The sequence below is a fragment of the Simochromis diagramma genome, unplaced genomic scaffold (assembly GCF_900408965.1).
Source record: "Simochromis diagramma unplaced genomic scaffold, fSimDia1.1 OVJJ01000387.1, whole genome shotgun sequence".
Lineage (NCBI taxonomy): Eukaryota > Metazoa > Chordata > Actinopteri > Cichliformes > Cichlidae > Simochromis > Simochromis diagramma.
The window spans coordinates 1,757,987-1,780,062 of record NW_024387152.1 but is presented as its reverse complement, the minus strand read 5'-3'; the positions used below and the strand labels follow the sequence as shown (position 1 = coordinate 1,780,062).

General features: G+C 41.0%; 2 protein-coding genes across 3 annotated transcripts; both read right to left on the bottom strand.

Moving 5' to 3' along the window:
- Positions 1-6,002: 6,002 nt before the first annotated feature.
- Positions 6,003-13,479, bottom strand: csad (cysteine sulfinic acid decarboxylase). 2 transcript variants are annotated; one of them, XM_040047359.1, is made up of 13 exons: positions 12,452-13,479; positions 12,248-12,374; positions 12,083-12,173; positions 11,367-11,589; positions 11,171-11,250; positions 8,056-8,110; positions 7,839-7,955; positions 7,687-7,751; positions 7,517-7,598; positions 7,229-7,428; positions 6,942-6,993; positions 6,765-6,854; positions 6,003-6,596 (listed from the first exon to the last, which is right to left on the bottom strand). In XM_040047359.1, exons 1-13 carry the CDS (start codon positions 12,581-12,583, stop codon positions 6,423-6,425), a joined length of 1,488 nt encoding a protein of 495 aa, XP_039903293.1. In that variant the 5' UTR covers positions 12,584-13,479; the 3' UTR covers positions 6,003-6,422. The 2 variants fall into 2 exon arrangements, with proteins under 2 accessions (XP_039903293.1, XP_039903292.1); XM_040047358.1 differs by lacking the exons at positions 11,171-11,250; positions 11,367-11,589; positions 12,083-12,173; positions 12,248-12,374; positions 12,452-13,479 and adding an exon at positions 9,550-9,875.
- A 655-nt stretch (positions 13,480-14,134) lies between these two features.
- zgc:174906 (uncharacterized protein LOC571548 homolog) lies at positions 14,135-18,596 on the bottom strand. Its single transcript, XM_040047361.1, has 4 exons — positions 18,454-18,596; positions 15,195-15,529; positions 15,019-15,099; positions 14,135-14,938 (listed from the first exon to the last, which is right to left on the bottom strand). The coding sequence occupies exons 2-4, from the start codon at positions 15,508-15,510 to the stop codon at positions 14,658-14,660; spliced, it is 678 nt and encodes a 225-aa protein (XP_039903295.1). The 5' UTR covers positions 15,511-15,529; positions 18,454-18,596; the 3' UTR covers positions 14,135-14,657.
- Positions 18,597-22,076: the final 3,480 nt, after the last annotated feature.

Below are 22,076 nucleotides of genomic sequence, written 5' to 3'. Positions count from 1 at the left end.
ATACGGCGCACTTAAAATCAATCCTTTGATTTTTCTGAAAGTCGACAGAGCCCCTTATAATCCCGTGTGCCTTATGTATGAACTCTGGTTGTGTTTACTGACCTGGAAACGATTTTATGTGCACGACGCTGGAAAATCTGTCAAATGTTTTAGTACGACTTTGCTAAGCTACGAACCCGCACAGCTTGATGGGCATTACGGCAATAATAGGCAGGAGCCTCGCGGAGTGATACGTACTGTGCTTCAACATAATATTACCGTATTGTGTGTGTATAACCTCTTTTTAAGTTTTGTGGATATTATACATGGTTATGCTGAGGATGTGTCGGCCAGTTTCCACTGGAAATGCCTTTTGGTTAAACTGTCAGCGAGGAATTTGCATTTGCACTGTTAAAGTTTATATAACTTTAATGTACATAAAAAACAGCTGCTTGTTTAAGTGAAAATACATTGATTTTTTTTTTGGCACGAATAAAGTTGTGGAGTTGTAAAGTATTTTGTCTCGTGTCAATTATATCGTCAGTTATATCGTTATTGCAAATTTTCAAATGTATATCGTGATAAATATTTTTGGTCATATCGCCCTGCTCTAATTTCCATGCACAACCGATTTTAAATATAAAGAGGAGCAAAGATAGATAAATTAGCAGCATATGGCTAGTTTTTCACTTGCACTGCCCACATTACAGATTGTGCACCCTAAACATTGTTTGATTGCTTCCTTTAGGCCCCCTCCCTTGGTAATTTTTATTTTTCCAGCTTAAAACTAAAATATTTCTAAATTGTTTTTCTGTGTTCGTTTTTGTTTCAACACAGCGGGCACATGCAGTAACATGTCCACCAATACATCTGCAATCCATTGTTGTTGGAGTGATTGAGACAAGCTGAAAATCTCTTAATGCAGGATCTGTTCAAGTACACGTCAAGTATATTAGTGAAAAAAAAAAAGTATGAATAACCTGATGGCAGCGATCGCACTGATAAGGCTTTTCTCCGCTGTGCACCCTCTTGTGCCTGTCCAGGTGGTAACGCTGAATGAACCGCATATCACAAGCATCACACGCAAATGGCTTTTCCCCTGGAAAACAAAACAAAACCCACACACGGGGAAAATGAATTTAATCATCGCTGATTTCACACGCATTTCACAAAAGACATCTAAATCTAAATTGTCTGGAGACACCTCTTTGATGAGAAAAGGGGTGCAAACAAAAACATAAAAGGCAAAAACACACTTTCGGCAATTCTAATGAGCTTAATAATTGATATTAGATATGACCAGCTTTTTTCAACTGAACTGTCTTAGACAAGCACTCTTGTCATTTCTTTATGCAGTCTTCAGGAATCCAGGATTCTTCAAGGACACACAAAGCTCTTCTTTGGATGTTGGCTGCTTTTTGTTCCGTTCTCTGTCAACATCAGTCAGTAATGTCGAGGCCAATCCGAGACTGACAGTGTTGCATTGTGCGTTTTTTGTGCTTTTACTGCATTGGCTGTCAGTTTGGGACTATTGAAGCCACTACCAATGAGATACTTTTAAGATGGTACTGTATGGTGGATCAAAATCTGATGTTACTTCTCTGCTTTCAAAATTCCATCAATTTTAAGAAGATCTGCAACAGCAGTGACTGAAACGCAGCCCCAAACCATGACAGAGCCTCCACTGTGTGTTAAAGATAGCTTCAGACACTCTGCTGACCTCTCTTTTGACCTACTCTGTACATTCTGATGACAATTTGAAACAACAATTTCAAATATGGATTAACTTACTCCATAAGTCCTGTTGCCTCTGATTTTCAGTGCAGTTCTTGTTTGATTTGACATATCACAGCATTTTCTCTCCATTCGCCCTCCTAAAGAATCTAATCTCGACACCCAGCCTTCCACCAATTTCACTTCTTGTTCAGCAAACAGTTCAGAGAAGGTTCAGATGCATCTGTCGGGTCCTGTGTCAGGTCTTTGCTGCATTTGTCTTCCATTTTCTTCATGAAATGACTTTCAAACACTGTTCGTATGCTACAGATAGATTTTTAGGACTACCATCTTTTGTTTTCCACTTTTTCAGTTTCCTCATTTTTTCCAGTAAATAGCCTTTTTTGGGAAAGACCTGTTTGGTCTAAATACTGTTTTATGCTTGTCAAGCTGTGTCATTACCGGCCTTTTTTAATAAATTCAACTGAAGAAATGGGAACAAATGACATGATTTTAAAGACACTATTTAAATTGGTTCTTTCCTAAGCTGTCTGTTATGTGTAGACATGACAGGGGTTTATTCTTGAGCTAGATGCCCTTTTCATGCTTTAATGATTCATACTCAGTGTTATGTGGCTTAACAAAAGAAAAAACCCCACTTCTCTGAAAATCAACTATGAGGACTATACTGAAAATGAGTGAAAAAGCATCGATGTCCAAAGAAAAACTTGGAAAGACTGGAGAACTACTGCTCCGCCTTCTATAGCCCATTGTAAAAGATTATAACAAAATGTGGCTCCTCAGAAGCAAATTATAAACAAAATGATGGCAAGATTTTTTGCACATTACTTTAGTATGAGTCTTATAATTGAGTTACAAATTAGGACCAATGCAGAACTCAGATCAACATACAAACTGAGAAGAAGAAACGTGGAAAAGACACATTTTACAAACTTGTCAACCAACCTCTGAAAACGCATCAAAACAGGTTAAGGAGCAAATACTAAAAATAAAGGAAGTTGGTGGGTGTTTTTAAGCTTATTCTGAGCAGATGGGCTTTGAGGAAACATCCTCACAAAGACTTACCTAGTTGACATACAATTCAACATAAAATAAATAAAAAAATAGTCCAATTGAAGTAAAGAGGTGAGGGTAAGTTCTCACCTGTGTGTGTAAGAATATGCCTCTTAAGGTGGTAGCTGCTCCGGAAAGCTCCATAGCAATGATCACAGATGAAGTTCTTCTGGACTTTCAATGAGCTGTCGTCATCCATATCAACTGATGGAACTAAATGCTATAAACGTGAAGACAATTAGATGAAATTAACTTAAGAGCAACGGTCTTTTCACTTTCTAATTTCAGTATAATTTTAACCTTTCTTTACCTCCACTTTTACTTTGTTGGCTAAACCGGATTTTTTGTGTTTCTTCTTGGGCTGCATATTCTGGTTTGCCTGCATGCCCTTTCCCTCAATTATCCTTGATGTATGATAATCTCCATCTTTCCGGATGAGCTTTTGAAAGATGAAAAAAATGTGACAACAGGCTTCTGTTAAATGCTGCTTTGCAACCTGTGTACATTTGTCAACCAACGACTTAAATTGGCTTATAAAAGCAAAACTGTGAAATAACATTAGCAGACTTAAAGTGAGTTATTTCTCCATGCAAAATAAAGACGCATCTCTCACCAGGGGTGGGCAGCTCCCAGTTGATGGATGGCCCATGTGGCTGTGATGTGGCTGTCCATGGTGCACCTGGTGGCTGTGGTGGTTCTGGCTATGCTGCGAGTGGGTTTGGTGGCTTTCAGGACTGGTCCTTTGCCCCTGACCCAAGGGTGACATCATCTTCTTTTGGCCTGGGATGTTGTTGGCTTGCATTAGGGCCATGCTGGACAGCACTGCCTCGCAGCCCAGCAACCCAGCCTGACAATACAAGCAAAATGTCGTTTTGAAAAAGAGGAGATTGCAGGACTCCTCACGCAGCGAGGCATCAGAAGGAAGGAGAGGGGGACTGAACAATGCGAGTAACGGATACATGCATACGATAAAACCATGATCGTGATCTTGAGATGAAGAGACTTCCACTGACCCATTTCATATGGTCTCGAACAGAATTGCTGGAATGGTGTGTCATCGCCGTGCTTTGAATGCGTGTGTGTTTGTGGGGACAGAGGGGCTTCACTCAGGATGAGGGGTGACAGATGAGACTACACCCTCCAAAATCATCAGGGGCAAAAGTCTGAAAATAAAGGCATATGCATATATGACTAAAAATGTATGTGCAGCTTTAATACGTGCTGTCTATCAGACAGGAAAGCACCAGTTGCTCGGTACATGGCTGACAGAAAACACAACAATAAAAGGTAAAATGAGAAAAATGATGGAGATGAGGAAAAAGCTCGTTATGCACAATGCAACTGTGTAAATAATACATTAACCAAACAAATCCTTCAATGACAATAGCCAGTAGTTGAATATAGAAATGATGCTTCTTTTTAAATGGTTTGCAATGCACTTTAGTCCAAGTGTAATGAAACACACACCTGTATCTACCTCATACAGCTGCAGTAATAAAAAAAACATCCTAAATGAAGCTTGGTTTTCAGCAGGAATTTGTTTGAAAGTCTTTTTCATGCACATGACAGAGAAAATTAGAAATCACATTACAAACACGTTAAATCAGTGTGGATTTTTAAATAATTACATTTATCAAAATATGTTTAAATCTGATTATGTTTTGTGTGTTTGTGAGAATTAATATCAGCTGATGTTTTAAAATGAATTTTAAAATAACAAAATATAAGTATTAGTCTTGAAAACCCTACACACAAATGTGGCTATTAAATCAAATCAAATCACTTTTATTGTCACATCACATGTGCAGGTACACGGGTACAGTACATGTGAGTGAAATTCTTGTGTGCGAGCTTCACAAGCAACAGAGTTGTGCAAAAATACAATAACGTAAAACAAGCAAAATACAAGAATGGCTAAATCTGAGACTAATAAATATATGTACAATATATAATAGTATATGCATTACTGATTACAAAGGATATGAATGACGCTGCTTCTGTCATGTAAAGGCCATAAATACTGTAAAAACCAAGCTACTAGGAGGTCGGTATAGCTCATTGGGTTTGGGGGGGTATATGTATATGCAGTGGCTTAGGTTCCAGTCTGCCTTGAACCCTGTGTGCTGTCCTGCTCTCTTACCCTCCTTTCTTGTCTGTTCTACCTGCATTTAATACTCATGTATTAGACAATAAAATGCATACAGCAGCTTCCCAGTCAGGTCAAAAGCTGGTGCTAGAAGTACTTAAATGATGAATGCATACAAACATGCACAATAAATGGCACGATTACTGCATGATCTATTATGGTAATGTAAAGGGGGCTGTTTCGACGACCCAAACCCACCCATACAGAAAACTCCATAATACGGGCAGAGATTTTTATTTTAATTGATTCAACCACATCTATTATTGGAAAACGCTTTGTTTTGCGATTCATTTGTAAGCTGGTGGGTTTATTCTCTGATCGATCTTACAAAGATCAAACAGTTAGCAGCAGTTAGCTAGCAACGTATCCCAGCTTTTTTTGGGGGGGGGGAGAGAAAGTAAGAGAGGTTTATTTTTCCGCTGGGGTCACGGGACACGGGACAGACAGCTTTGTGTATTTCCGCGGGGGTCTGTATGAAAGTGTGCCGCACGCTGAGAGTCCCCGCTGAATGAACCGAAAGCAGAAAGCAGCTAGCCAGCCCGGAGTTGGATTTTGGGACAACTCTTGTGTGAGTGAGCGCCCACCCCACCCCCCGCCCCGGACAGCACAACAACAGGCAGGGCGTGCAGGCTCCGCGCCGACCTCAAAATAACGCCGCCCTCGCGAGCTACAACTGCTCCAAACACACGGGCACCAGAAATAAAACGTGTACAGAGCCGCGAGCGACGTGCTGCACACTCGGCCGCTTACCTTTCGCTTTTCACAGTGCTGAAGATTAATATTTCTTGTCGCACTTCCAATTTTTTCTCAGTTTACAAACACTGACAGGAAACACCACCGGAAGTGCTCCCCGGGGAGAGTCCTGATTGGTCGTACGCCAAGACACGTGACCGAAGCGGAGTGACCCAGATTTGCGGCCATAACTGTAAGGTGTGCTGCAGAAGTTTTGTTTAAAGGCTTTGTGTCTGGCAGACTTTATAAATATTACATTTTGACTGAGAATACTATTTCTACACAAAGAAAGTAATTTTTTTTGCTTAAACCTAACCAAATAATTGAATAATGAATCCATTACAAGACCAAACGCAGGTTCTCAGAGGTGACGATTTGTTTTATTGTTTGTTTTACATTACACTTACAGAAAGACATTGTGACCCTGAACTGCTTTTCTGAGTAAAAACAAAAAACAAAACAAAAGCCCCCAATCACTTTTCTTGGAATCAATAAAAAAAAAAAAAATCAGTAATTAGTTAGGTATAAAATGTAAAGGGTAGGCATTCTCCAAATTTTTTTTAAACTCCTTTACAATAAAGAACATGGTGATATAAAGTTTGTAATACCAAGTAACCTTTATTTATTTATTTATTTATTTAACAGCTGTTGGAATCTAGGAAATCAGATATTGAAATTAACACAATTTGACTTTGTTGTTATTTGTAAAATTACAATGACCAGCATTAAACGCACAATCAAATTTTCTGAAGGGCAAGGTGTTCACTTATGGGCTTTGTCACAGGTCCTTTCCAAGTCTTTCAATTTCATCAAGGAAGAAGTCCATGTCTTGTTGGGACAGTAGGGGAGAGAATACAGTCACACGGAAAAAGTTGACCTTGTTTCCCAAAGGCTGGTAGCCGACCATCATTGTGCCTTGCTTCATCATACGTTCCTTGATGACAGGAGCTACCTTTTAGCAAGAAAACAATACACAGAATTAACTGTACATTTCAGATAATGGGCACACTACAAAAAATGAAGATGCCACATCTAAGTACATGTCAATATGTGTGCAACGGAAGGAATAAAATATCTCAAATGTGGTGGCTTATTCTTATTCAGCAACAGACAAACTTACTTTTGCCAGTTTCTCCTGGTAATCTTCAGTTCCTTGCTTCCCTCTCAAACTTGGTGGTATGAACCAGAAGCAGACATTCACAAACTCTGGCTGTCCGCAGAGACAAATGCAAGCATGGTAATGACATTTTGCAGGTAAAAAACTCAGGTATGCTTTATGAAAAATGTATGAAATTACCATGCTCAAAAGCTGGAACCCCTCTCTTTTCTTCATCTGCTCCACCAGATATCTGCAAGAGAAAAAATTTAGCAAAAAACCCAAAAAGTAACCATATTTAAAAAAAAAAATAAAATCATATTTCTAACATATTAGACATAATTTATTAGTTAGTGAAAACCAAGAGAAAGACAACTGGTTTCAAGGGGTCTTAACTGGATGTGTAAGGCTGATCTTCTGTTAGAATGAGACAAATCTGACTTTACGACTTTATTTGAAGCTCGCCCTGTGCCACATCCTTTATTTACCTTGCATGAATAAAAGCCTTGTCTACACGCTCTTCTAAGCCCATGGAGCCAACAGCTTTCCACATCAACCACAGCTTCAGACAGTCCACCTTGCGGCTGCACTGCACAGACTTATCCCCAATGTCCAGGTTCACATCGTAGAACTTATCTTGCTGGAAGAGGTATGTGGCATTGGCACTGTGGCACTGCTTCAACAAATTCTGGAACAAAGTCAATGATTGTCAAAAAACGTACAAACCCAAACTTTATGATTATTAATTCTGCAGCCTTTAAATTGTGAAGCCAAACCGTGGTGTCCTTCAGGAGTAAAGCAGAACACTGCAGGCCAGCCACCAGCATCTTGTGGGGATTCCATGCTACTGAATTTGCTCTTGTTATACACAGAAACAAACTCTAATCAACATCACAGCCTTACACTGTATCTCCACTCATGTACAAGCTCATGTACATTTTAATACCTGTCAACTCCTTTCATCAGATGTCTGTGTTTCTTAGAAAAAAGCACGCTCCCTCCCCAGCAAGCCTGACAAAAAAAAAGATAAAAGATTCTCACAAGGTTCACAAAACCAAGTCTCGTCAACACACATCAGTCTTCCACAAGTGCACTCACATCTACATGCATCCACAGCTTGTGTTTATCACAAATATCAGCTATGTGATCCAGCGGGTCAAACACACCCTGCACTGTGGTCCCTGACATGCAGCTTACAAGAAATGGCACTGCACCCTAATGGAAAACACACAAAAATACAATTAGAGTCAGGAGATGATGATTAAAAGCTACATGTTACATTTGATGAAAACTAGCTAAACATCAGCAAATCTACCTGAGATTTGGACAGCTCTATTTTTTCATCCAGATCCTCTGGAATCAGACGGCCTCTGCAGCACAAGAGACAGCATTTAATTAGATGAAAGGTATTATTTTTACTTGGTACATCTCCAGGTTACAATAGATCAAGGTGTAACAATTATTTCAATACAGAACATGAATCTATTATTTACAGCCCCAATCAAAAGTTTAAGATCACTTGAAAAATGGCAACTCTGTTGTGCCTGAAAACGGCCTGTTTCATTTTAAGCGTTGTTTTCAATATTTTGAAATTGCTTTGTCTCACTCCCATTTCTTCTTGTTGCATTTTGAAGCTCTACTTGGAACCTTGTTAAAATCCGACCATGCAAAATAAGATTTTTTTGGCCATTTTTCTAGTGTTCTTAAACTTTTTATCGGGACTGTATTTTGAATAATTATTGAGTCTATAGAAAAGGTCATATAACATCTGCAAGTTGAGTTTTATGAGCATTCGTTTTGCAATTGTATAAATTAGGGACAGAAGAAAATTCAATTTCTTTAATGCTCAATAACTTCTTTCAGCAGGCAACTGATAACTAACAAGTCATCCAAAGCATCCAAGATGGCGGCGCACACGGACGCAGCAGCTTCAGCCTCTCCAATTAGGCGTTTTCCTTTCTGCAAAGCAAAACTTACCTACAGTCATCTGGAATTATGCAACATCGGCTATAACAGCCAGATCCCCGTTACCAGTGATTATCAGAGGATCAACAACATCCCCCCGGAGATAGCGAGAACACCGGGCGCTCCGTGGATTGTTATCGGCTCTGCCAAGCAACCCAGGCGGCGGACAGGACGCAAGAAAAAGCGGGGCTGCCGGTCAGGCGTGCGAGTCAGGCTAAAGAAGCAGCCTTTTAAACCACCGCTTCCAAGCATCTTCCTGACCAACGCCCGCTCGATCGTCAACAAAACAGACGAACTGAACCTACTTCTCCCCGCACAGCCACTCGTCCGCGACTGTTGTGCCTTGGTCGTCACAGAGACGTGGCCACAAGAGGGAATTCCCGACGCCTCGATGCAACTAGCGGGCCGCACAATGCACCGCAGCGACGGAAAGGCTACAGCAGGTGAAAGCAGAGGTGGAGGTTTGTGCATTTACACACATAACAACTGGTGCACAAACACCAAGATAATCACCACAGTCTGCTCCCCGGACATAGAGACGATGTCTGTCGTGTGCAGACCCTTTTACTTGCCTAGAGAACTGCCTGTAGTGCTAATCACAGCAGTCTACATACCTCCAAACGCTAATGTGAGCTCAGCCCTGGCCCACCTGCACGACTCGATCTCTGAACAGCAACGGAGATATCCAGAGGGAGTACACATCATCGCAGGGGATTTCAACAAAGTGTGCTTAACAACCGTGCTGCCTGCATTTGTTCAACATGTGACATGCCCTATGAGAGGGAATAACACACATGTTTACTCAAATATCAACCAGGCCTACAGATCTGTTCCCCTCCCACACCTGAGCATGTCCGACCACCTCTCTCTGCTTGTTGTCCCCTTATACACACCACTCAGTAAAAGGACAAAGCCCACAATCAGAACTATTAACACCATTTCTGAGGAAGCTCTGGCTCAGCTGCAGGACTGTTTTGCCCTCACAGAGTGGAGTGTCTTTGAACATGACGACCTAGAGACTCACACAGCTGCAGTGCTGGGTTACATCATGTATTGCATTGACACTCTCACCACGGAAAAGCAGTTCCGCGTCTACCCCAACCAAAAACCCTGGATGTCGAGTAAGGTTCAGGCATTGTTAAAGGCATGTAACTCTGCATACAAATCTGGGGACCAGAATATGTACAGAAGAGCAAAAGCAGACCTTAAAAAAGGCATCAGAGCAGCAAAACTGGACTATTCGAGTAGACTGTCAGATCAGCTCTCAGATAACGACCCCAGAAAGGTATGGGAGGGCCTGAAACACTTCACCAATTACAAAGGCAGTGGGACAAATGCAGATAACATGGACATCTCATTAGCAGAAGAACTAAATAACTTATTTGCCCACTTCCAGAGAACTGTAGACACCCCTACCATGCACACCGCCCTGCCCATAGCCTCTGATCACAGCCCACACACATTTACCCCCCAAGAACTCCAGGTTCACAGTTTGTTCAGAGCAGTAAATCAGAGGAGAGCTTCTGGCCCTGACAGAATACCTGGGAGAGTGCTCAAAGTCTGCGCTGACCAGCTGGCTCCTGTGTTCACCAGACTATTCAACCTCTCCCTGTTACACTGTCCCTCACTGCCTGAAATCTGAAACAAAAGTCCCAGTCTCCAAGTCCACCATGCTCAGTGGCCTCAATGATTACAGACCCATTGCACTGACACCTGAGTTTGCAAAGTGTTTAGAGAAGCTGGTCCTATAGCTCATTAAGGACTGCCTCCCACCCAGCTTTGGTCCACCGAGGATATAATTTCCACTGCCCTCCATTCTGTTCTGCATCACCTGGAGAATCCTGGGACTTCAGTGAGGATGCTCTTCATTGATTTCGCTCGGCTTTCAATACCATCACCCCAGACACTCTTGGACTACAAACACATCCGCCTTAGTGAAGAAAACCCAGCAGCGCCTCCATTTCTTGAGGGTTCTGAGATGGAACAGGCTGCAGACTAGTGTCCTTCTACCGAGCCACAATTGAGAGTGTGCTGGTGCACACTGAAGAGACTCCAGAGGGTCATCAGAACTGCAGAGAAGGTGATCGGCTGTCCACTCCCCTCCCTGGACTCCATTGCCACCTCTAGATGTCTCTCTAGAGGCATGGCAATTATAAAGACCAACTTCGTCCTAACCACCACCAATTCAACATCCTGTCCTCTGGAAAGTGGTTCAGATCCATCAGGTGCAAAACATACAGACTAAAGAACAGCTTTACAGGGTTCTTATTATGATGCCCATGTATACACCCCCAACAGTGAATAATGTAACTAATACATTGTGTATATAGTGTTTTTATATTCTTCTTTATATTCTTTATATTCTTCTTTTTATATATATATCTTTACTTTTGCACCTTTGTGGTCTTGCTACCTACTTTCTCTGTGCAAGCAACTGTACAATGACAATAAAAAAGTTCAATTACCTGTCGTCCACTTTCACAAAGATGACGTTGTCCAAACCAATCCCCAGAAATGCAGCGCCTTTCTTTACAGAGTAATGGCTCTGAAAAAACACAAGTATGTCTGTTTCAACAGTGTCATGAAGTTAGAAATAAACCTGATGAAGCTTCCATTGCATCAACAATACACCTTGACAAACAGGTGAACAGTCGCCCTCACCTCTGGAGATGTAAAGATGCTTAGCCGTGGGAGAGCCCACACCCCCTGGCTTTTGACCTCTGGGAAGCGTTGATAGCGTGCGAGGTTCATGGCATACATGTTGGAGGTTGAGCCCCCCGGACAGAAAATCCCATCACCCTCTGTCCAACCAACCAGCTGACGTAGGCCCCTGAGGACCTCGTTCTCCATCAGCACAAAGACTGGGGCTGCCTCATAGGTGAAGCTGCAGTTGTCACAGGAAACGTCTGATCATGTTATTTGCTGGATTAGCCTCGTCTTCATTTTATCTTTCAGTTTGTAAATCTCTGCAGCGCTGCTCTATGAGTCAGGAAACTTTCCTTGCTTACGAACCAATATATAAAAAACCCACAACATTGTGAAATATGTCATCAGTATTGGTGCCAAGAAGCACCACTCAAACAGTGCACCCAAACATCCTTTTGAAACACTTTGACTTTATATTTTTGCACATGCTTTCTAATAAATTCGGTTTATTAAACACTGATACACTAAAAATATGCAAAATACCTAAAATAACCTCACTGTTGGAGGTTATTCTTTCTGCTTATTCCTATTTCTAGAGTATTTCTACAGTTTGCTACCAAAGCAGAAACTCTGATCTCCTTTGATCAGTGCCTAACACATTTTATTGTTCAATATTCTTACAGGCTTAACCTTCCATCCCCTCAATATTTATCTTATTTGTTCCTTCTTACAGATTAGTGTTGAGAGCCTCAGTGAGGAATCTTCCAGCCAAGGAATGATAGTCCACCCCACCGTACTGTTGATTAAAAAAATGTGGGTGACCTGGAATTAACAAAAGAAATAGTCCCTTCAAGATCGGACAAGTGCCTGTTTGTTTAGCTCATTTTTCTACTTACCTGTTTTAACGCTGTACTTGGCAACATCTCTTACTCTCTGGAGGAGCTTGTCCCGTGGCTCTCCTGTCTCTCTCACCCCCAAATCCAGGAGCAGAGCCAGCTCCTCGGGCTCTTTCCACTCACAAACCTGCACGAGGAAAGTGTGGATTATGAAGTTTGCTAGCTACCGCAGACAGGGAAACTATTTTGTGCTTCACAAGATACCTTCTGTTTGACATCTGTGCCATTGGAGAGCACTTCCTCCATAATAATTTTGAAGGCTTCATTTAAGAAGAACTGGCCTTCAGCATGGTCAATGAGAGGCTCATTCAGGTCACGGAGACTAGCTTGTTCCATTATCTCTTATGTGCTGTTTAAAAAAACATGAATACTTTTAAATTCAAAAGGTGTGATAAGAAACAGACACATGGTGCAAACTTCATACTACTAACCTGAGAATGGAGACGGAGTTTGTGCTGCTCTGAAACCAGACTGCAGAAAATGGCTACAAAGCAAAGGTAAGGTGGCAAGAGAGGGAGGGAGGCAACCTTTGTCCCACACTTCTAGTTAATGTTATCTGAGCTGAGAAAAGACAATGGGGCACACACATACACTCAACTGTGATTTATGGGCTCACAAAAGTTCGTTTTTAGAAGGTCAATATGCTTTAGTAAGTCATAAGTCATGTATAGCACTTTAATGGATAAAACTTTTGTGGATTCATGAAATGATTCTCATCAGTTCACAACAAAGAGCATCAGATTAGCTTGTGGGTGAACATTGTTAAAGGCAGTCGTTTTACTGTGATGAGTTATGGAGTGTTATGCAATAGAGGCTGTATATCTGCTCTGATATGCATGAGAAGGTGAATGAATCTTAAAAGACACAAGTCAGCCTCTACAGAAACTCTATGAAACATCAATGCAGGAGCAAAGCGATTCCCAGATTGCACAGACAGAAAACCTTCATAGTTTTGCAGAAAAGAACTCCTAGGATTGCTTTGTTCCCAGTTATGGCTTCTTTTCTTCTTCCAGCTGTGATTTTTATTTATTTACCTTTTTAATGAGCAGCAACAGCTAACGTTTAGGAGAAGTTTGCAGCTAGTCAAGGACGAATGTACGGTCATCAGCCACCTCAATAGGTACACCCGTTCAACTGTTCGTCAATGCAAATGTCAGCCAATCAAAAGGCAGCAACTCAATGCATTTGTGCACAAATGGTAAATGGCCTGTATTTGTATAGCGCTTTTACTCAGTCCCTAAAGGGCCCCAAAGCGCTTTACACTACATTCAGTCATTCACCCATCCACACACACATTCACACACTGGCGATAGCAAGCTACATTGTAGCCACAGCTGCCCTGGGGCGCACTGACAAAGACATGTTCGAGGTGAACTGTTAAAGTTCAAATTGAACAACAGGAGGACGAAAGATGATTTAAGTGACTTTGAGCATGACATGGATGTTGGAGCTAGACGGGCCGGTCAGAGTATTTCAGAAGCTGCTGCTGTACTGGGAGTTTCCACCACGACCAGGGTTTACAGAGATTGGTGCAAAATGAGAAAATATCTGGTTCTATGGGTAAAACAGCACTGAGAAAAATGTAACTGATGTAATCAACACGTACCAGTGGGGTGACAGCGTTACCCCATCATTCTTTTATGGCTGAGGGGTAAAAAAGCAAAAAAAAAAAAAGGATTTATATAGTCTCTTATGTTTCTGGGACATTCAGTGATGCTTTCGTCTGTGGCTGAACTTGCTGATCTGGTTACTCTGGTGATTAAATTCAAATACCAAAAAACCCCCAAACATTTACACACCAGTTTATCAGCCTTCAACTCGATTTCACACCATTTTCTGTCCAGTCATCTGTGCCCCATTTGCAGTGGCTCAATTCTTAAACACTGGTTAAAAAATAAAAAATAAAATATTGTTTATTTTATGGCAGTTGAACGAATAATACAATTACAAAGTTATTTCAAGTGGTACTAAGGTTCTCCTGCTTCTGTCCTTTGCAGATGTTTTCCATGAAAGAGTTTTGAAAATGTTCTTTTCTCTGCTGCTTCATGTGGACCGCTGAGCTTCATCCCTAAGATGAATAATCCCAACATAAAAAGAAAATACCGTTCAAATGAAGTAAGTACAGCTTGCTTTTCATTATCTTCTCAAATGAAAGGTGAATAAAAATCATACTACAGATACCACAACAGAAAACAGACATAAAAGCAACTCTTGTAAGAGATTTCATGAGGCAAAACTTCTATGACTTTCCTACGATAATTGTTAAAGCATCATTTAAAAATGTACAGTATGAAGTACAGTAGTGCTAAATGCAGAGTAGTAAACAATAAAACCTTGTTCTTGTTTAAGCCCTGATATTTATGATCTGACTTGTCAGTAAAAACATTTCCTTTATACTCCAAGCAAGTAATCAGTCAGTCTTCAACAGGAAGTCGATGCTTTCAGGTGGCAACATCCACTCTCCCTGACTGAGAAGTGAATGCAGTTGAGTGGGTGTGGCTTTTTCCCTCTGTGAGTTACGCCAGTGACGCAGCATGGCAAAGACTCGCTCCACATGGAGATTATGGTCCTCTTCGATTTGCTCCAGTTTTACAGATGAGATTTCCAGAGCTTCTCTGCCAATCGCCCTCCAAGATTTGCCGATGGTACGGGCCACAGACATCAGCTGTTTCTCACTCACCATGCCAGAGCCTGTGGGATGAGGCCGTTAAAGTATGTGACTGTTTTACAGAGTTTGACAGTGGAATATATTTCAGTGCATTGCCACTCACCATTGTTGCAGATCCTTTTGTTTGGAATGACATCTGGTATCTCAGGCGCTTGTTTTCTTTTTTCTGAGGTTTCTTTTCCTCCTTGGAAGTGAAAAAAAAATATTTCTATTTATAGATCAGAAATAGAAATCTAACTGGAATAAAAGATTGCTGAAAATGAGCAAATTTTAACCTACCCGAGGACCGTGTGTTGACTTTCAGTTTGTTAATAAAGTCAAGCCTTGGGAAGGTTTCTTGCAAGGCGTTATCCTTGAAAAGCTCCAGTAGTTCTTTTGCTGCTTCGGGACCTCTCTGTATGACGTGATCCAAAAGCTCTGTCACTTTTTCACTAGGAGTGCGGCAAGATTTCACGTGCTGGTAGGCGTGAAGAGGCAGCAGACGGCGAGCATCTGCATGCTGGAGTACAAAGTCAGGATCGGCACTTAGGATTTCTATAAGCTTTGGCTTCTGACTTCTGAGTAGCTGGATTTCCTCTCCTGATTCCTCAGCCATGACTGATTTAAATCAACTCCTGGCAAAACAAGTTGATGAAGACCTCTTTTAATAAAAGTATATGTGACATGTCCAACGAACTCAACCAAAAACCTTTTGACTAAATTAAACTTTCAAAAAAGTAAACAGCTCCAATATCCATCCATTCTCCAACATTTCTAGTGGTAATAATTGTAGCTGTGACGCTATTCTGCTAAATGTGCTGCAGACAGCAGGGAGTGTATTGGAACCAGAGTCAGGGTCCCTCTGCTGGTCAAATAGGCCATGACAGCATGTCTACATTCCCACAAGCATTCATTGCCTTCTCATTATTTTAAAAACAAAAACAAAGAGTTTTCAAGTTGCTGCATGACCGATAACATGTGCATCAATGCTTATATATCTGTTCTAAGCCAATACTAGCCAATTACATTGCTCACTTGATATATATCTATCAGGCTCTAATGCAACACTTAATTGTCCTGCACATGCCTGCATAATCACTGCTAAACATATTCCTGGCTGCCTTTTAATTTACGTGGCTATGGAAAAATGTGATATTCTCACATTTATTTTAATGACTCATTCAAGTCTCGCCAATAATCCAGTGGATGAAGAATGTACAATGGGAAATATTCAAGACTGTTTAAGATATCTAATGAATAAATGTTTCAATTTTGCAGCTACTTTTTTTTAGTATATAAAACTGTAACATTTAACATAATTTAATAATAATAATAATGGATTGGATTTATATAGCGCTTTTCTAGGCACCCAAAGCGCTTTACAATACCACTATTCATTCACTCTCACATTCATACACTGGTGGAGGCAAGCTACAGTTGTAGCCACAGCTGCCCTGGGGCAGACTGACAGAAGCGAGGCTGCCATATCGCGCCATCGGCCCCTCTGGCCAACACCAGTAGGCAAGTAGGGTAAAGTGTCTTGCCCAAGGACACAACGACCAGGACAGAGAGCCCGGGGATTGAACCGGCGACCTTCCGGTTACAGATGCGATTCCCAACCCCCTGAGCCATGGTTAACATGTAATATGTAACATAATATGTTATAACGTGTTGAAAACCACAATCTCTGATGACAACCTCTGACAAAATAAACTCACCGGCCACTTCACTGGGTATACTGGTGTGACTGATCCTTAACTCAAATATTTAATTAGCCAATGATGTGGTAGAAACTCAGTGTATTTAGGTATGTAGATACAGTCAAATTCAACCTCAGAACAGGGAAGAAAGTTTGGGATTTTCACACAAATCCATGTTACATTCCTCTAAAAGTCGAGGGGATGCAGGGAAGTAACGAAAAGTATCTAGGTTGGGGCAAAAAAGAGACAAGGAGGCAAAAATATAGATGAAATAAAGTTTTTTTTTTTAAAAATTAATAACTATACTAAAAAAGACAGACAAGTCACTATAAGCATCAAAAGATTTAATGCATAAGAGCACGTCAAAAAGGTTAAATGGTTAAAAATGCCCTCTGCTCCACAGAGCAGGCATAAGCAGTTAAGCCATATGCAACTCAGCTCTCTACAAAGGCTCTCCAGGACTGGAGTTCACCTGATCCCTGATCTTAAGTACTCAAAGCCTAATTGTTGAATAGAAAGGACAGCAGAGAAAGGGCAGCATCTACGGCTGGAAAGAGAGCAAGTCATGCCCAGCCATGGCCCTAACAAGCCATCTTTAGAATTTACAGAGAAAGATCAGAAACAGAGAAAGTATCGAGTGAGTGGCAGTTCTCAGATATTAAAATAGCTGTGAGGAAGGCAATAGTAGCTCAAATAACCACTCATTACAACCACCATTTGCATCGGGTCATTGAAATGATTTAATAGAAGACTATAAAACATTGCCTGATCTGATGAGTCTCAATTTCTGCTGCGACATTTGGATGGTAGGTTGAGAATTTGGCAAAAAGACAATAAATTATGAATTTAGGCACCTTGTAGTGGTGGAGAGCCTACCTATACAACTCATCTCAAACTGGTTAGTTGATCATGTCAATGAGTTCACAGTACTCAAACGGCCGCCACAGTCACCAGATCTCAATCTCCATAATAAAGACTTTAACTGATCAAGCACACACATCCATACATATGCAATAATACTAAGTGCAATAATCCTTTCTGTCATCGTTGTATTTTTACTCAGTTGTATATAGTATTTGTATTTGTATTCTATTTTTATCTTATTGTATATTTATTTTATTTTATTCTACTGTATATAGTATCTATTTATCCTTTGTACGTGTGCAGAATATTTAGAGCCTCATGATTTTGCATGGACTCTGCGTGCAACAAATTCCCCGTGTGGACTAAGGTATCTTTATCTATCACACGATCCCTTTGGGACGTGGCAGAATAGGAGAGATGCATCATGGATACGCGGCAACTGTGTGACGCCATCACGTCATTATGGACCAAAATCTCTGAGGAATGTTTCAGCACTTTGTTGAATCAATGATACGAGGGGATCCCACCCACTGCCAATGAAGTGAGTGGTGAGTATTTCACACTGTGATACACGGGAGTTGAATAGTGCTTATCTTATCTTATCTGTAGCTTCGGACATGAAGAAAATTAAGTGGCATTAATATTTTTTTTCCGTTCAAGCATAGACCAGTAACTGTAACTGTAGCATTGTTCAAATAAGCGTAAATACTGATGTACACAGATCAGAAATCACAGCATGTGCACAATCACTTTATCAACTTTTTTTCTTTGCCTACGTGACACGACCACGTGCTTACAGAGTTTATTACTTTCAGTGCGTGAAGGACGCAAAGCCTTTGTTCTACATCCAGCACTTCAATTCGAAACCCCTTTAATCTCTGCACTTCCTGGGTTTGTGTGGCATCTGTGGTCGATCACTTCCAGATGCGCTTTACAGACTCGCTTTCATGCCCCAAGCAGGCTACAGGCGGAACGTATTTGTGCTTTTCTCTTACCATTTAATGCAACAGCCCCAATAACACAAATGGTGAACAAACGCAGCTTTTAGCCGACAAACAGGAGACGCGTCACAAGTTCACCATCGCTTCTTTTCTCCCGCTGCTTTTCCTTCCTTATTTTATCCGGTCAAATCATTTCCGGTTATTCCTTTCACTAGCATTTTATTTCTGTTTGCTTCCATCCAGTGGTTGGATGATTTAACTGCAGGAAACCGCCCCAGCTCTGAGCATTTAGCGTCACCTGGTGGAGATGCTTACACATTGCACTGCAGTGACAGAAGTGTTCTATAATCTTAAATTATACTTAATTAAAAAAAAGTATATAAGACTTTATTGTGAAACAGAGACATTTCAATAAATACAAAAAGAAGTGACTAAAAGAATTATATGGGAGGCATAAAAAAAGAAATACCTCAGGTTATTAAGGAGAATAAGGCAAAATTTGCACAAAAAAACTGCTTTAAAAGCTCTAGATTTTCTATGATATAAAGAATAATGGCTATAAAAACATGCAGTGTGTGCCATATACACAGCCACTGCATATGCACAATGCAACACAAAGCAACAGAACTTAAAGTGGATACAAATAATGCAGCAGTGTCTAATGATAATTTCTTTAGTACAAAAATGAAAAGCAGCAGGGGAGGACAAAATATGTATGTTTAGTTTATTTTGTTTCTTTAAAATTAGCTCAAATTCTGTGGCCAGAAAAACAAAATACACTCACTGCAGCTAAACTGTAAACTAAATAGCTTCTCCACCTGGGCGCCTCCTCAGAGCAAGAATCTCTAACTCTCACGTCGACACGGAGAAATGTGTTACTGGTAATATTGTGAAAATGGAACGCTGTAAACATGGGAATAAATATTTGATTGTTTTTGGTTGAGCAGAGTCGGCTCGTTGCGTGCATACCAAATAGAACGTGTGCCTGTGTGTGTTTATTGGATGTGCGCACTTGCCAGGTATCATGAATGATGATCTACATTACAGTACATCCAAGTTTAATGTATCAAAAGGCACCTGACTGTTATTGGACAACAATTATCGGGAATCACCAGTCACACATCTGCTCAGCCTATTTACAAAGCTCCAGCTCTGGGAAATGACAAATCAATATCTTATTCCTGGACAGATATTTGCTTTGTGTGAGTGGAAAAGCCTCTCGAGCCCATTTCATCCATACACAGTATACACTCTGAGTCACTGTGTGTATTGGTTGTCTGAATAAAACCAGCTTTTGCTTCGCCTACAGTAGGTGGAAAGACTAGAGCAAATCACTTATTCCTTATTTATTCTTACCACTCAGGTGAGGCTTCTGTATTAGAGAGAAATTCATCTTCCTTTATGTACTACTAATGACTTTATTATGTTATAAATTTGAATTATATTCAATCTTGAGCTTCAGCGTAGCAAAGCTAAAAGGCAGCGATCTGCTGATCTAAGAGAATACATACACCGACACTCAGGGAGCTTTCAACTTGAAATGCTGTACAATGTGCCTGCAAAGTGTGCAGTTATTCATTTTGCATCACATTACTGCAGCACAAGTGGAGCATACTCTGTTTGAAAATGACAATGAACTTAGTTTGCCGCTGATCAAGCACGATCCCGCTCACACCCTGGTTCTTTTCAGGCCCCATCGCGCTCTCTGTCAAGTGGCAAACTCCACTTGTATGTGCATGCTAGTGGTGGATGGTATAATAGCTCCAACTCTCCACACTGCTGATGGAGAATAATGCAGTTTCTGTATGAGTGGCTCTGGCTCTATTCTACAGACCTCTGCACCTGGAAAATTGGGATTTTTGTAGATGAGTGTGTGTATGCGTGCGTGTGTGTTTATTTATGCATGTATACAATTGAAGAGGGAGCCAGCGCAGCAGCTTATCCTCTCCATGCCTTAACAGAGAAATTTAAATTTACATGTAAAGTAAGTGATGAGGGAAATCAATCTTACTGACAGACTTTAGCGCTCCGAGCCACAAGGGACAAGACGGAGTTGGGTCTGCATTTGTGTGGATCAAACACTGCTTTGTACACTTGCTGACAGTACACAAGCTGGGACTTTTATGTTTAGACACTAACATGCACACAAAGCTCCTTCACAGATAAAGTTGTTGATAAAAGAAATGGCACTCTTTTGTTATGACTCAGATATGAGCCTGCAATTTTAAGGGTTCTGCACCAAACTGCTATTCACTAGTATGACTGGATGTGATGAAGTAGGTTCACTGTTTTTTTCTTCCCCTTGTATAATCCACTGTTTATATATTTTTTGCAGCCGACTGTAGTACAGATGGACCTCTGCACAGGGAGGCCTTTGATATGTGGTTCCCCCATCCCTTCCCACTGACACACACACACACACACACACATACACACCCCCGCTCCCAGGATGGGGGTGGAGGGGGTAGAGAGGGTGGAGGGATGGACATATATTTGAGTGGCTCTGACATGTCTGTTTGTTTAACGTGCATTATATATGAAAGACCAGAGTGAGGGAGGAAAGACCATGGCAGCAGGGCAGCCAAACAGAGCAAACACGCAATGCAAGAGATAGAAAGTGAAAGAGGGCAAAGCAATGCTGCTGTTTACAGCTGGGTAGACAAACTGTAGGTGGAAAGCTTCAGTTTTCAGCACAAACACACTAGATTTAGTATCACAGGCTCAACTCAGACTGTTAGGTAACTCTATCTGAGATGTTATCATGCCTTCTTTTAGAGGGAAGAAGGGTTTAATGCTGGATAACAGCAGGATGACCATCCATTACCATTCATCATGTCATATATATTCTCTCAGATCAAATATATATGAAGCTGTTGTTCATTATGGGAGGAAGACCGTTTGCAGAGGACTTATAGATTGAGCCTGTAATGTAATTGACAGATCCATTAAGGCTGATAGAAGTGTAAATAATTTACCTGTGTGTAAGTGTGTGTTCGTGTGTGTGTGTGTGTTCTCCTCAGCACCCCTACTTAGAGTTACTGAAAAACAGCAAACACAAAGGCATTTTCCCTCCTTTAAGTATAACGAAGGGAGAAGACAGTGAGTCTGACAGACAGAGCAGACACATTTTCAGAGAGCATTAAAGCCACGAAGGAGCTCCTGGAGGAAATGGATGTGTATGTGTTTCTGAATGTGTGTGTGTGTGTGTGTTTGTGAGTGTGATGTAGCAGGAGGCTGAGAAAGAGTTTTTGAAGGAGGTCAAAGGGGAGCTTAAATAAAGGAGGAGGACAGAGTTGAAGAGTTCAAAGGAGCAAAAAATAGTCACTGCTCTGAAAAAGAAAAAAAGAAAGAAAGAAAAAGCTCTTATCGCATGAGATCATCCAGCTAAAGTCACCCAGAGAGGCAGGTGTCGGCTGATGTCAGCGTTTAATATTTGCTGTAATTCAGTGAAGTCAGCGACTTGTCGAGACCTTGTTTGCAGGATTCATTAAGCGAAGTCTGCGGATAAGGTAATCTGCCTCATTATATTAAAGACAAAGGCACAAAGTGAAAGAGGAGAGGGAACATTTTGCTTTGTTGTGGCTCTACTGCAGTGTGAGCTGACCTCTAGAGGGAGCTCTTATCATTCTAAAGTATCAAAACGCTTTTAGCTGGGTGATGCACTCAGCTCATAATTT